The sequence below is a fragment of the Schistocerca gregaria genome, chromosome 2 (genome assembly GCF_023897955.1).
Source record: "Schistocerca gregaria isolate iqSchGreg1 chromosome 2, iqSchGreg1.2, whole genome shotgun sequence".
Lineage (NCBI taxonomy): Eukaryota > Metazoa > Arthropoda > Insecta > Orthoptera > Acrididae > Schistocerca > Schistocerca gregaria.
In genome coordinates, this window is record NC_064921.1 from 531,673,932 (window position 1) to 531,689,820 (window position 15,889).

Genomic DNA, 15,889 nt, shown 5'->3' on the forward strand with positions numbered 1-15,889 from the left:
AATATTACTACTAACAGAAATACAAAAGTGGGTGGAAGTTGGTTTGAGTGTATTTTGTAATCTAACATAAAAGCTAACTGCAGGCACTGGGTGGGCAATCTCAGAGGCCTACAAATTTACAGTTGCATGTATGACATATATAGTTATCTACTCCTAGTACATGTGGTTAAAACAGTTATGTAGCTGTAGTGTGCCAAGTAATCTCTTTGATTCATTTACTGATTTTTCTCCATTCACACTTTGTGGTCCATGAAACCAATGTTGAAGAAGAGCCATCAGTGATATAGAACAGATCAGATTATTCATCAGTTGATAGAAACTGCCAAACTCATTGCAAACAATTTCTTTACAGTATATTGATAATGAGTTACAAATAGTGATAACACACTCATAATGACAATTATGAGAAATGTACTTATGCTACTTTTCGAAAATTCACTCTTCTGATTGCTCAGATACTGCTTTTATCTAAAAACTCTCTCTCTCTCTCTCTCTCTCTGTCTCTCTCTCTCTCTCTGTCTGTCTGTGTGTGTGTTTTATACAAGGATGCAGTCTCATGAAGATTAATTTCGCTTCTGATATTGTGTTTTTGGATTTTGCACTTCATTCTTAATCCACTGTTAGTTGTCCAGTCATGAATAGATCATTTTCAAAATGATATCAGACATATCATCTTAACTGAAAAAGGAAACAGTTTTTAAAATAAAGTTTAACCATTTCATGCATACAGGAATATTATCTTAATATATTCCTTTGTATCACATCACTAGGTAACACTTTTTCAGCTGGCTCCAGGACTTTATGATACTTCCACCATTCTATCAAGCTGAGTCAGCATCTCACCATAATGAATGAGATGTTGACCTCAAGGAAATGGAAAGAGTTTACAATTTTCTATCACAGATCCTGGACATAATATTTTTCAGTAAGAGTCATTAAACCATGACAGTTGATTGCAGAATGATTATTATTTATTTCTAAATGATGATGTTTTAATGTGTTATCTAAATAATCATTGACCTTATGATATGAATTATTTGAGAGGTATGCCTTAAGTAATTTCTGAGAGTATTGCAAGTTCTCTCAGCATTTTGCTGTCTGTGTATGAAGGTAAATCTCATGAACTATACTGTATGCATTTTGATATGGTTTTCACTAATAGTTAGACTGATTCATGAAAAGATTTGGGTGTATAATTTATTACTTCTATGCCAGACAGAGCCATAGATACTTAGTGCTACCCACGTGAAGCTCAGATGATATGCTAATTTTAAATATTTAAATTTCAGTTGTTTCTTTATTCTCCTTGGGCAGTTTGTCATACAGTTTTATTCCCTTGTAGAAAATATGGATTGGCTCTTATTCCATATGATGAATGCTGCTGTTCATGAGACAATTGCTGATGGTGTTCTTGATGATCATTAGTGATCCCCAGCTGTTTAAACTGATCTTGGATAAATCACATTATTCTTTTAAGTAAATTAGAATATTATGGTCTCACAGAATATTGTCCTAAATGGCTCAGGTCATGTTTATCTCTAATGGGAAAGGAAGGGCATCTAGGGGAAATAACCCTGCATTTTCCTAACACTTGTCATCCAAATAAGAACTGTTTACATGTAGTTTCCCATTAGATACAGTACAAGTACAGAAAGGGCAGCAGCCTCAAAGGGTGCAGGGCATAGTCACCAATGGGTATTGTAATTGTAAACTGTCGAAGCTGCATTGGTAAAGTACCAGAACTTCAAGAGCTGATAGAAAGCACCGAAGCTGAAATTGTTACAGGTATGGAAAGCTGGCTGAAGCGAGAGATAAATTCTGCCGAAATTTTTACAAAGGCACAGACGTTGCTTAGAAAGAATAGATTGCATGCAACTGGTGGTGGTGTGTTTGTCACTGTCAGCAATAGTTTATCCTGAAGTGAAATAGAATTGGATAGTTCCTATGAATTATGATGGGTGGAGGTTATACTCAACAACCAAGCTAGATTAATAATTAGCTCCTTTTACCGACCTCCCGACTCAGCAGCATTAGTGGCAGAACAGCTGAGAGAAAATCTGGAATACATTTCACATAAATTTCCTCAGCATGTTATAGTCTTAGGTGGAGATTTCAATGTACCAGATATAGACTGGGATACTCAGATGTTTAGGACGGGTGGCAGGGGCAGAGCATCAAGTGACATTATACTGAGTGCACTATCCGAAAATTACCTCGAGCAATTAAACAGAGAACTGACTTGTGGAGATAACATCTTGGACCTACTGATAACAAACAGACCCAAACTTTTCTACTCTGTAAGTGCAGAACAGGGAACCAGTGATCATAAGGCCATTGCAACATCCCTGAATATGGAAGTAAATAGGAATGTAAAAAAGGGAGGAAGGCTTAGCAAGGTTTGTTTAGCAAGAGTAATAAGAGGCAGATTTCAGACTACCTAGCAGATCAAAATGAAAATTTCTGTTCTGACATAGGCAACATTGAGTGTTCATGTAAAAAGTTCATGGCAATCATAAAACGTGTTTTAGATAGGTACGTGCCGAGTAAAACTGTGAGGGACGGGAAAAACCCACCATGGTTCAACAACAAAGTTAGGAAACTACTGCAAAAGCAAAGAGAGCTTCACTGCAAATTTAAACGTACCCAAAACCTCTCAGACAAACAGAAGCTAAAAGATGTCAAAGTTAGCGTAAGGAGGGCTATGCGTGAAGCGTTCAGTGAACTCGAAAGTAAAATTCTATGTACCGACTTGACAGAAAGTCCTAGGAAGTTCTGGTCTTATGTTAAATCAGTAAGCGGATCAAAACAGCATATCCAGGCACTCTGGGGTGATAATGGCATTGAAATAGAGGATGACACACGTAAAGTTGAAATACTAAACACCTTTTTCCAAAGCTGTTTCACAGAGGAAGACCGCACTGCAGTTCCTTCTCTAAATCCTCACACACACACACAAAAAAAAGGCTGACATCAAAATAACTGTCCAAGGAATAGAAAAGCAACTGAAATCACTCAACAGAGAAAAGACCACTGGACCTGACGGGATACCAATTCGATTCTACACAGAGTACACAAAAGAACTTGCCCCTCTTCTAACAGCTGTGTACCTCAAGTCTCTAGAGGAACGGAAGGTTCCAAGTGATTGGAAAAGAGCACAGGTAGTTCCAGTTTTCAAGAAGGGTCGTCGAGCAGATGCCCAAAACTATAGGCCTATATCTCTGACATCAATGTAGAATTTTAGAAAACGTTTTTTTGCTCTCGTATCATGTCATTTCTGGAAACCCAGAATCTGCTCTGTAGGAATCAACATGGATTCCGGAAACAGCGATCATGTGAGACCCAACTCGCTTTATTTGTTCATGAGACCCAGAAAATATTAGATACAGGCTCCCAGGTAGTTGCCATTTTCCTTGACTTCCGGAAGGCATTCGATACAGTTCCACACTGTCGCCTGATAAACAAAATAAGAGCCTATGGAATACCAGATCAGCTGTGTGGCTGGATTGAAGAGTTTTTAGCAAACAGAACACAGCATGTTGTTCTCAATGGAGAGACGTCTACAGGTGTTACAGTAACCTCTGATTTGCCACAGGGGAGTGTTATGGGACCATTGCTTTGCACAATATATATAAATGACCTAGTAGATAGTGTCAGAAGTTCCATGCGGCTTTTCGCAGATGATGCTGTAGTATACAGAGAAGTTGCAGCATTAGAAAATTGCAGCAAAATGCAGGAAGATAGGCACTTGGTGCAGAGAGTGGCAACTGACCTTAACATAGACAAATGTAATGTATTGCGAATACATACAAAGAATGATCCTTTATTGTATGATTATATGATAGCAGAACAAACACTGGTAGCAGTTACTTCTGTAAAATATCTGGCAGGATGCGTACGGAATGATTTGAAGTGGAATGATCATATAAAATTCATTGTTGGTAGGGAGGGTGCCAGGTTGAGATTCATTGGGAGAGTCCTTAGAAAATGTAGTCCATCAACAAAGGAGGTGGCTTACAAAACACTCGTTCATCCTATACTTGAGTATTGATCATCAGCGTGGTATCCGTATCAGGTCGGTTTGACAGAGGAGATAGAGAAGATCCAAATAAGATCGGTGCATTTCATCACAGGGTTATTTGGTAAGCGTGATAGCACTACAGAGATGTTTAGCAAACTCTCTGCGAGAGAGGTGCTCTGCATCGCGGTGTAGCTTGCTGTCCAGGTTTCGAGAGGATGTGTTTCTGGATGAGGTATCGAATACATTGCTTCCCCCTACTTATACCTTGTGAGGAGATCACGAATGTAGAATTTGAGAGATTCAAATACCCATGGAGGCATTCCAGCAGTCATTCTTCCTGCAAGCCATACACAATACAGTGGCACGTAAAGTGCCCTCCGCCACACACCAATTTGTGGGTTGCGGAGTATAAATGTAGATGTAGATGTAGATTACACCTTAGGGCCCAGACTTTTCTTGTGTATATTAATGACCTTCTGTCAGTAACATTACTGGATGCTATGTTTGTTTGGTTTGCAGGTGGTACTAACAATGCTATAAACAAAAATCAAATAAGTTTTAAAAAGAGCTGTTAATGACATTTCTGTGGACATAAATGGATGATTTCTAGCCAGTCATTTCTCATGTAAATTCAGGAAGACAGACTATTTGCAATTCAGAACTTGTAATAGGTTCACAGTGTTGAATTTTATAGAATATGAAGTTTTGCATGTACTTTGTTCTTGTTTAAGAAACAGTATGTGGTGTCACCCTAAATGGTTCGAGTAATACAAAAATGGATACCACACCATCTTCATTCAGAGAAATTACTATAGGAATCTCCAAAGATTCAATCGTTGGTGCACTACTGCACTGTTTGCAGATGATACAAATATTGTTGTGAAGCTCAGCAAAGAATCATCAACAGAGAAAATAGTAAATGATGCTTGTGTGAAAATTACTGAATGGTTTTACTTTAAATTTTGAAAAACACAGCTCATATAATTTTGTACAGTCAAAAATAACCTACCTCCTATTAACCTAATGCACCAAACAGAATTTATATGCAATGTAGAAAATTCCAAGTTCTTCAGTCTGCATAATGACGAAAACGTTAAGTGGGTAAGCCATACAGTACACCTGCTAAAACATTTAGGTTTAGCTAAGCTACTTATGCCACATGAATAACTGACAATGTCAGGGATATAGAGGTCATTAAGTTAACTTTTTTTTTCATATTTTCATGTGGTGATGGCTTATAGGATAATAGCTTATAGGATAATATTCTGGGATAACATGTCATTGAGGCAAAAAATATTCACTTCAAGAAAAGTAATTAGAATTATGTGTAGGGATCACACATGGAAACCTGTGGCCATCTCTGTAAGCAACTGGTAATGTTAACCACAGCCTCACAGTTCATTTATTCACTTATGAAATATGTGATCAACAATCCATCCAAGTTTGACTGTAACAAAGATATTCACAAATACTACACTAGAAGGAAACATTATATGCATTATTCTTTAATGAATATAACTTTGGTACAGAAAGTGGTGAAATATGCAGTTATAAAACTCTTTGATATCTGACAGATAGTGGAAATGTTTTCAAATGTAGATTAAAGATGTTTCTCCTTACCAGTGCATGCGCATGCGCGTGCGCGTATGTGTGTGTGTGTATGTGTGTGTGTGTGTGTGTGTGTGTGTGTGTGTCTAATAACTGTGGCATGAATTTAATCTATGGAAACAGTGCTGTCTCACGGAGAGGAGATGGATACAATTTTTGTCAGTTACACTTCATGTCATTACCAAATTAACAGTTCCTTGATTCTCCAGAATGTGTCCTACAAACAATCCTTTCTTTTAGTCAGTTGGTGGAATAAGTTTCTTTTTACCCCAGTTTGATTTAGTACCTTCTCATTTGCTATTCTATCTATCCATCTAATCTTAAGCATTCTTCTGTAGGGTTTCATTTCAAAAGTTTCTATTTTTTTCTAGCACGAATTGCTTATTGTCCATGTTTCACTTCCACACAAGGCTACACTCCAGACAAATATCTTCAGAAAAGAGTTCCTAACACTTAAATTTGACATAGATGTTCACAAATTCCTCTTTTTCATAAAATTTTTTCTTGCTATTGCCAGTCTACATTTTATACCTTAGTGCTTCAGCTATTTATCAGTTATTTTGCTGCCCAAATGATAAAACTCACTTTTAGTGTTTCATTTCCTAATCTAATCCCCTCAGAATCACCTGATTTACTTTTACTGTGTTCCATTATCCTAGTTTTACTTTTATTTATGTTCGTCTTATACTCTTTTCAAGTCACTATCACTCCAGCTAACTGCTCTTCCATCTCTTCAGCTGTCTCTAAGAGACTTACGATACCATCAGCATTCACAACTGGTGGAGGCTCACTTTGGGGAAACTGGAAGACCTTTGGACTCACAAAATTTTTGCTTGGTTTGATGAGTAGCCCTGAAATATGATCATGTGTAATGCTAAGTTTGAAATGTAAGCAAGTAGATTTTTTTTCGTTTTATATCACCTATGTTTGATAATATCAACATTACCAATAAAGGTTTTAAAAATTATTCCATTCCATCTTAGCATGGTGGTACAGCAACCTTATTATTGCTGTTATTTAAAAAACAGTCTTAGGTTGCATATGTTCGTTATTAACTCAAGAACAATAAATTTTGCCGAGATAGTGCATCATCAGGTTACATCATGGAGGTGATGACAGGCATGGTAGCACAGAACGAGGCCTTATGCACAAAATGTAAACACGGCCATACATAGAATGATGCTGGAGGCTCGACTGTATTGACATAGTGCATTCAGATTGTCATATGGCAATGGCACCATTTATGTAACTCTACTTTACTAAATAGCTAGAGAGGCCGCAGACCTAGTGCCATCTGCAAATTGTACTTCGGTGCCCGTAATAGACATCTCCAAGGTCAAGGTGCAGGTAGAACAACATAAGACTGCATGCGTGAGAAGTATGTCAAAACCTGCCCCTGACAAGCCGACCTCACCTTCTGTATCCTTGTCTGTGAGGTGCATACTATGCACATTCATCGTGCAGACAGTATTGCAGATCTTGGCTTTCTGACCCAACTTCCGACAATGTGAACACTTAACCTTCTGGAAAGAACACTGTTGACATTTATATGTTACAAAACAATTTGAACAGGAGGATAACTTTCTGGGGGCTCAGAGACTCAATGTGTCCAGGAGGCGTGGGACACTTTCCAGTGTCATTGTGATTTTGGAACAAGAGCTGTTCAAACCTTGTAAGGTTGCTGAGTCATAAAGACCTGCAACAGATCCTATAGGGCCACTGACTATGTCTTATTGTTCAAATGCCAAAATGAGAACCAAACAACCACACACAGAGGTGTCATTTAGTTTTGGTAAGTCACTTCAAAGACCCTCACCTGGTGAATGGACCAAGATCATACCACACACTGAGTATTCTGCACATGATCTCTAGCAGCATTTGGACACTGAAATATGCAATATTGTGACAATACCTGCAACTTTGTGATCCAATCATGATAGCTTTGGGCATTTTTTTAGTGCAACTAAAAAGTTTGTGGCGTGCTACTGCTGCACGAATTTGAGAATCAAAATAGTCTTCCAGCTTGTCCTTAAGTTGTGCATATGCACCATTGGGTTAAGTGGCTGGAGCAGTCTGTACATTTCTGCTCCTGAACATACTAGTAAAAAAGGATTTGATGGGTGTCACTTGCTATGCCACAGGCCACAAAATTTTTTTCTGGCCACTCATTGTAGTTCATCCATGGTTGCCATTTCTTGTCAAAGCTGGGAAACGGTGGCAGCAATGGCCAGATCCACTTGATCATGGCACCAGTCCTGAAGAGATGATTGGAAACTATTTCTGGTGCCATGTTGATGCAGGCTAATATATCCAAAAGCAGTTTCTAGGTCTGTTGCATATTTTTTAATAGTAAAAGTACTTGAGTAGACGCATTCTATTGGGAAAAGCGATATTGGAAACTGAAAACATATAATTAGTAGAATTGCATATGTAAATTATACACCCAAAACCCTAGGAACTTGTGAAAGAATCTTTATACAAGTTAACTACGCTAGAAATGTATGCAAACTTAAAGGTCCAACATCCACATTGCCACTGAATGTGGTAACCAAAGTGGAACCAAGCATGCTAATTAAGAATCACAGGCATTAATGTACAACCAGAAATTTTATTGCAACAAGATCCAACATGAATAAAATAATTTTCATTTATATTTGCAGAGTTATCCTGAATGGTGTGAATACTATCCATCTCAGTAACAAACCCATGAAATATTATTTTTATTGCTGAGTGTGGATTTATGAACAACTAGTTGAAAAGTTTAGCAATCATTTTGTTACAAATGTAATATAGTTTAAAAATTATCTTTGTTGCAGCAGCAGTTACAACAGAACATTTAATGTTTGATGAATTGATAATGTTGATTAATTCATTGGTAGAACACAAGAAACAGAGTAAGTCAAAAGATCCCCCCCCCCCCTCTCTCTCTCTCTCTCTGTAATTGTGTGTGTGTGTGTGTGTGTGTGTGTGTGTGTGTGTGTGTGTGTGTGTGTGTGTGTGAGTGAGAGAGAGAGAGAGAGAAAGATAATACATGTACACGAGTTGTATACTTCTTAACGAGTTGCTTGTAGTATCCATCTGCAGTTGGATTTGTAGCATCCCAACAATGTTTTAACTAATTGAACTTTTTAACTGTAGAGATCTAATTTCAATTTAAAGAGAGTAAATAGTCATTTTTCCCTTTTTTTCTAGTCATCTACATGGTAACAACATCCAGAGCTTAGAGCCAATGGCCTTTTATGGTCTCTCTTCACTGAAAGCACTGTAAGTTTTTATTTCATTACTGCTATAATATACTACTGTACATTTAATGAGTCAGAAATCACATTTTTCTGATGGAGAAAATAACATGGCAGGATCATTTTAATTTCAGTGGCTATAATAATCATCAAGATATCTTCCAATAAAGAGTAGCTATCCTGGTCGTATTTGTACTGGACGAGACCTTGTGTTTGAGTAGAGAAAAATTTTGTCATATCTGCTACCTAAATGCTTTACAAGAATGTTGAAACTATTAGCCCAACACTGAAGAAGTCTCAAACATTCAATAACAATAATTTGCTTACAGGAAATAAGAGCAAGTTAGTACATTTTTGTTAGTTAACTTATGTTAAAAAATATTACAAAATGATAAACTGATGCTGAATGAGGTAACTTACAGCAGATATATTTTGACACATTATGAAATCTCTTTCTGTAGAGGTACCACTCCTTTTAGAAATACATCTATTATTTGTTAGGAAGGTTAGACTTCAACTGTCATATTGCTATATAGTCCAATAAGAGATATATGTAACTGTTATATTGCTATATAGTCCAGTAACAGATATGTGTACAATGAAAACCCTGAACAAAGAGAGGACAGGAGGAGGATGTGTGTACATTTAATTTAGAGTTGAATGAATTTAAACCACTGCCATGTGTAACATTACTGCTGGGAATGTTAGTAAACATGACTATTTCAAACTGCTAAATAGTAACATTCACTTCGAAATCTCATTGAGTGGTCTCTCCAAAAAAGAATAATAAAAAAGGTTCCTCCACCAGGTACCAAACACAATGTGCTTTTACCAAAAATTTTGACTGAAACTAATAAGAATGAAAATGTTAGCAAAGCTCTTGGGTCATGTAAACACAATGGTAGAATTTAATTCAACTTTTAGATCTTCATACCTTCTTTGTTGCTGATGTCCTGTTGTTCATGCTTTGTTGCTGTATGAAAGTGTAGCCATATTGCCGTGCTGTAGAAATCGTCAATGAAAGTTCAGAAGTTACAGTGATTTCTTTTGTTATTGTATAGGTGGTGCAATTGGTGTTAAAAACTGACTACACCTTGACTCTTTGAAAACTGGCTACAATCTGTGTAATGACAGTGCTGTTGCACTTCTATTTGCATTGTTTAAGACACAAATTTCCAAACCTGTAATCCAAAATTAACACACAGAGATAAATTGTGGACAGTGTAATTTAAGTATATTACTTCCTGTTGAGTATATGTAGGTAGTTTGTGAAATAAATAATTTAGAAGTGTGAAACAAGATAATAATGGAAATTAACAAGGTAAATTTCATTTGATTAATTGATAAGTAAAATATAATTTGTGTTATTTTCATAATATAAATTGGAGTTAAAATCAAATATTTTTTTCATTTGATAGTAGCCACATAGTTCAAAATTAATACTAGGGCCAAAAATCGGTATATATTTACATTTGTTATGAATAACTGCATAATTTGTCTTTAATTATAAATGATGTTGCAAGTATTTTGCATTGATGACCTATTACACTGCAAACTTTGATGAAATTATGTATATAATGCGAGTAGAATAAGAGGAAAATATAAATTCTAGCGCACATTGGTAATCATTAAAAAAAGTTAGCTAATTAGTGGCTTCAGTGTTAACAGAACATATTCCTACCAGTTTCAGTCTGGATATTAAGTATACTTGAATTTGATGTAGTCTTGAGGTTTCTATTTGGCTTCTAACCAAAACTTCCTTATTAACTGCTGTATAAGTCAGATAGTAATTAATATCAAATTGCAATAGTCGAATATTTTACAGTATTTTATTTGTGTATATGAGACTTAAATGGCTCTCCAGAGAGTGTTCTGTAACCCATGTTTTGTTTGTAAACTGTTTTTGTATGAAATTAAGGCTACTAAGATAAAATACAGTTCCATATATCTAACGGAAGCATGAAGTAGGTATATCTAACGGTATATCTAACATACAGTATTCAGTTTTTCATTTTTGTACAGGATTTGTGTATCACTGTAACTTTCTTCTTATCAAATATTCTACTTTTGATGAATGCATTTCCGTATAAACTATTACGTAGCTGTTTAAATTTGATGAATTCATTATGGTATCAAAGTGTGCAGGCAGGTTGTAAATATAAGAAAAAGGAAATAAGTTACTGGTTCAAGGTGTAAGTTACTCATAAAATGGAGAAAAGAGTAGTGACCAAAACATTGGTTGACTAGGCTAAGAGAATCTGTGAACCATAGTACTTGGAGGACAAACTCAGTCATTTAAGAACTTCTTTCAGAATAAATGACTACTCTGATGAAGAGGTAAATAGAGCACTACACTTTAAAATATCTGAGCTTCTAGTTCAAAAAGAACCAACTTTGGTACAGTTTTTCTCTGATTCATAAAAACACTTATGGATCGCTTCAGCTGAGTACTCAGAGAAAGGCACTTGAACATTTAAACACTGTGAAGGACTTCCAACCAATGCTTGCCACAGCACAAATATTAAAACAATCCCTTGAGCATGTGGTCTGGTGTACATAGGAATTACAATGAAAAGCTTTAAGGAACACAAGAGCAATCATTGCTTGAGCAACACAGATAAATAGACAGTAGCATCTCATACACTGGGACCAGGGAACAATCAAATTCATTTTCTCGAATCCTATGGTTTTATCAAGATCAAATTGTTACTACACTCAGATGTACAGAAAGGCGCCAGAAATCCTACAGCACAAAAACAACATAAATAGAAAAGAAGGATTAAAATTAGACAAATTGCAGCTCTTGGTGCTAAATAAAGCAAAGGGTGTCAACTCTTCCCAACTAAGAGCTCAGAAATACATGTCAGCCCAACTCTGCAATATTAAGTGGCAGTTTGGTAATAGCAAGTGTTGACTGTTGCATGTGTACATATAAACAGTTAAGTTCACTGAGCGTATTTGAGGTGCAGTGATTAGCACATTTTACCCACATTCGGGAGGCCAATGGTTCAAACCAGTGTCCGGCCATCCTGATTTAGGTTCCCTTGATTTCCATAAATCACTTCAGGCAAAAGCCAGGATGTTTCCTTTGAAATGGCATGGCCAATTTTCTTCCCCATCCTTGCCTAATCCAAGCTTGTGCTCTATCTCTAATGACCTTGTTGTCGATGTGACATTAAACACTAATCTCCTCCTCGTACTCCTTCTTTGAGATTTTAACTGTCTGAATCATTATAGCCTCAAATGGTGTTTCCAATATTAGAATATGAAATTTTAGGCAGAGAAGTACATCTTGGGCAACAGCCAATGACCATAAAACAAAAGTCACCAGAGACAAACATATAGTTGTTCATGATACAATGGCTTGTACTTTGAAAATGTAATTACTGTACAGTAAAGCAAGGACAGGTAACTCATTCAGTCATAAATGACAGCAGTTACAGCCTCCAGCATGCTTTTAGATTTCATTCCCAATTAGTCCTGTCGTGACTTTCTTTACAAGGAACATGAGGTGACAATCCTGATTAGCAATAAAGAGATTTTATCTCTTGTGATGAATTATGTAAATGAATGTGTGTGCCATATTTGTTAGTGATTGTGTCTGCTGATAAGTATAATATTATTTTTCTATCTACATTTTATTGTATTTTCACATTGGGTGTTTTTTGTAAGATATTTTAGCATTTGAAACAGGAGTTGTGAAATGTTTTTGTATTAATTTGGCATTTACTTGTTTGACTCTTTATAAAGCTTACGTATTTAATTTGATAAGACTTTATCTACCCATTCATAATATAATTTCAACAATGTTTGTATCTTGTAATAATCGTTAAATCAGTAGAAACTTCCAGATGATGATTATTATTGTTCCTTTCTGCAGTGATCTTAAACGCCAAAGGATAAGCAACATTTCCCATGGTGCTTTCATTGGGCTACGTAGCTTAGTGACACTGTGAGTATGTGAAAGGTGAAAAACAGTTTACAGTATTATATGAACTGCTTACAGTGCCCTCTCTTTTATTGCTGCTATGTATAAGGTTATATAAGTATCAAACAATGGAAAATGCAGGATGGAATAATTACAAAGGAATGATTACTACTCACCACATAGAGCACATGTTGAGTTGCAGACAGGCACAACAAAAAGGGGAATATACACTTTAGCTTCTTCTGAAGTAGCACACACACACACACAAAAGAAAAGCACAACTCTCTCTCTCTCTCTCTCTCTCTCTCACACACACACACACACACACACACACACGCGCACACCCACTGTAGCCAGAGACAGTGGTCATGTGTGTATAAGCTGTGCTTGTTTGTGTGTTTTCTCTTTCAGAAGAAGGCCTTTTGATCAAAAGTTAAAATGTTTAGCAGTCCTTGTGTTGTGCCCATCTACAACTCAACATATCCTCTACATGGAGAGCAGCAATCTGTAGTTTTCATAATATTGTTAAATGGCTGAGTAATATTTGGCTTAAAATGGTTTTGCACATCCTGAAGAATCACATTAAAAATATGTTTTGAAATATGATACTGTATAATATGCAGGAAGTTATGTAAAATTACACATGATCTGTTTTGGAAGTTTCATGTTGACTTCTTTCATAATCACTTTCCCCTGAAACTTTAACTACTGGTATAGCATTTTTTTATCAGATTCTAATATTACTCTCAGTGCCTGTGGATACTGCAGTATGGAATACCATAGCAGCTAGTTTAGGTATGGAGGAATGAACATCTGGAAAAAGCATAATCACAGACATTGAACAAAAAAAATGTGGTTACAAGAGAGGTAACTTAAATGTAATTGTGTACAGCAAAGAAGTATGTCAATCGATTGATAAAAAAAAAAAAGGCAAAATTTCCAGGAAAATAAATGAATGTGGCAGTATAAGCAACTTAGAAATTGAATAATAGGATGAGCAATGACTGCAGAAAAAAGTAAATAAATGAAAAAGAGGTGTTTGCAGAAGGACAAATTCAATACATAGAAAAGTAAAAGTAACTTTCAGATAATTTGAAAGCAAAAGTCATTTCAGTGTTAAATGCAGATGAGAGAGTGGATAATTGGAAAGAATACACTGAGGGCCTCTATAGGTTAAGAACCTTCCAGTAATGTTACATAAGATGAAATGTGTGTAGATTTGGGGGCATAAGGGATCCAGTATTAGTGTCAGATACAATTTTGGGAGACTTACAGAGACAGGAGAGTTAGATAATAAAATCACAGGAAGAAGTGATAATCAGATACAGCTTAAAGTGTATTTTTAATGAAATTGGGGACATGCCATCAGACTTTTGGAAAAATATCATCCAAATAATCATGGAGATAAGTGCAGATTGATGTGAGACATATAGCTTAATCTGCTTGATAGCCTGTGCATAAAAGTTACTGGCCAGAATAGTATATAAAAGAATTGAAAAGAAAGGAGGATCTCGTAATTAATGATGACAGCTTTAGGAACAGTCAAAATGGTTCAAAGGGCTCTGAGCACTATGGGACTTAACATCTGAGGTCATCAGTCCCCTATAACTTACAACTACTTAAACCTAACAAACCTAAGGACATCACACACATCCATGCCCGAGGCAGGATTCGAACCAGCGACCGAAGCAGTCACCTGGTTCGGGACTGAAGCGCATAGAACCACTCGGACACAGTGGCCAGCAGGAACAGTCAAGATACTGTCGCAGGATTTGTTGACTGCAATAACCTCTTGACAATGCAAAGTATTGTAAGACACTTGAAATCCTCAGGAAAATAGTTGTGTGCTATAGGGAGATATGGAGAAGATGGAATATTTAAAAACCAAATAGGAAACAGTAAAAACTGTATTAAAATTCAAGTACAGTTACACTTCAGTAGTCATGTGTATACTGTAGAATGACTTGCCTGCAGTGTAAACTTGAGTAGTACAGTCAAACCTCCATATAACGATTACTGATACAACAACAAACTAGGGTGCAGCAATAATTTCATATGACCCCTGCTGATTTCCTATGTCTACTGTGATAATTACCCTTCATTATGATGAAGTAGCAAATATAACAACACCCTGTTATAATGAAGACAAAATTTCAGGGAATTTACTATTACCTACTTCTATGCAGCTCGCTATAGCAGTAGGTATTGTTTATTTAGCTACTAGACTTTCAGTGCTTTATATCCAGAAGCTTTGCTACCTACTACAGTACTGTATTTATTCTAGTGGTAAAGGGAATAGCGTACAGCTGCAGGTGAGCTAAGCTGAGCGGCAAACATCAAAGAGCTCCTTTGTTTGGATGAGTGTTTAGTTTGTCCATTGTTGAGCTTGAGTAGTAGATAGAAGTGTTTTGTTGGGCTCATATGCAGCTTATCTCTGTGATTTTTGCAATCTGTGAATGTTTGTAGTTGATGTAAATGCTTTGGACTTCGCTAAGATTTCGACAAAGGCTGGGAGTCGGAAACAAATAAGGTTGGAGATGAAAATGGAGGTTTTCAAAGACACTAATAATGGAATGAAACAAATAGATGTGGCAAGAAAGTACAGACTTGCACAAACAATGTTTGCTACATTCCTTAAAAACAAAAAGAAATTGAAGAAAGTTTTGTAGGTGGCAAATTTAACCACTCAAGAAAAAGAATGAAGATGGCTGCTACTGACGATGTGGACAGTGCTACACTGCAGTGGTTTAATGAGATGCATGCACAGAATTAACCACTTAATGGCCGTTGATATGTCAAAAAGCCTTAGATTTCGCTAAGTTGCTTGGCGATTTTGCTACAGTTGTACTGTATATGTGATTTCTTTTATTGAACCAGTTACAAGGCAAACAGAAAAGCATGGATGATGTCTACTCTTTTTGGTGAGTGGCTGCTTTTGCTTAATAAAGAGATTGAAGAATAAGAAAATTGGGTTGCTGGTTGATAATTGTAGTACCATAACAACATGCCAGTGTTGAAGAACATTGAACTGTGCTACTTCTCCCTGAACTGTACTTTGATTCTTCAGCCATTATATATGGGGATAAATAAGAACTT

General features: G+C 36.3%; 1 protein-coding gene across 1 annotated transcript in view; it reads left to right on the top strand.

The window, feature by feature from the left end:
- Window positions 1-15,889, top strand: part of LOC126330497 (G-protein coupled receptor GRL101-like) — a 643,973-nt gene that overhangs the window by 536,677 nt on the left and 91,407 nt on the right. The window contains exons 18-19 of the mRNA XM_049996361.1: window positions 8,819-8,890; window positions 12,746-12,817. Of these exons, the coding sequence (XP_049852318.1) occupies window positions 8,819-8,890; window positions 12,746-12,817 (144 nt within the window). The remainder of the gene's footprint in view (window positions 1-8,818; window positions 8,891-12,745; window positions 12,818-15,889) is intronic.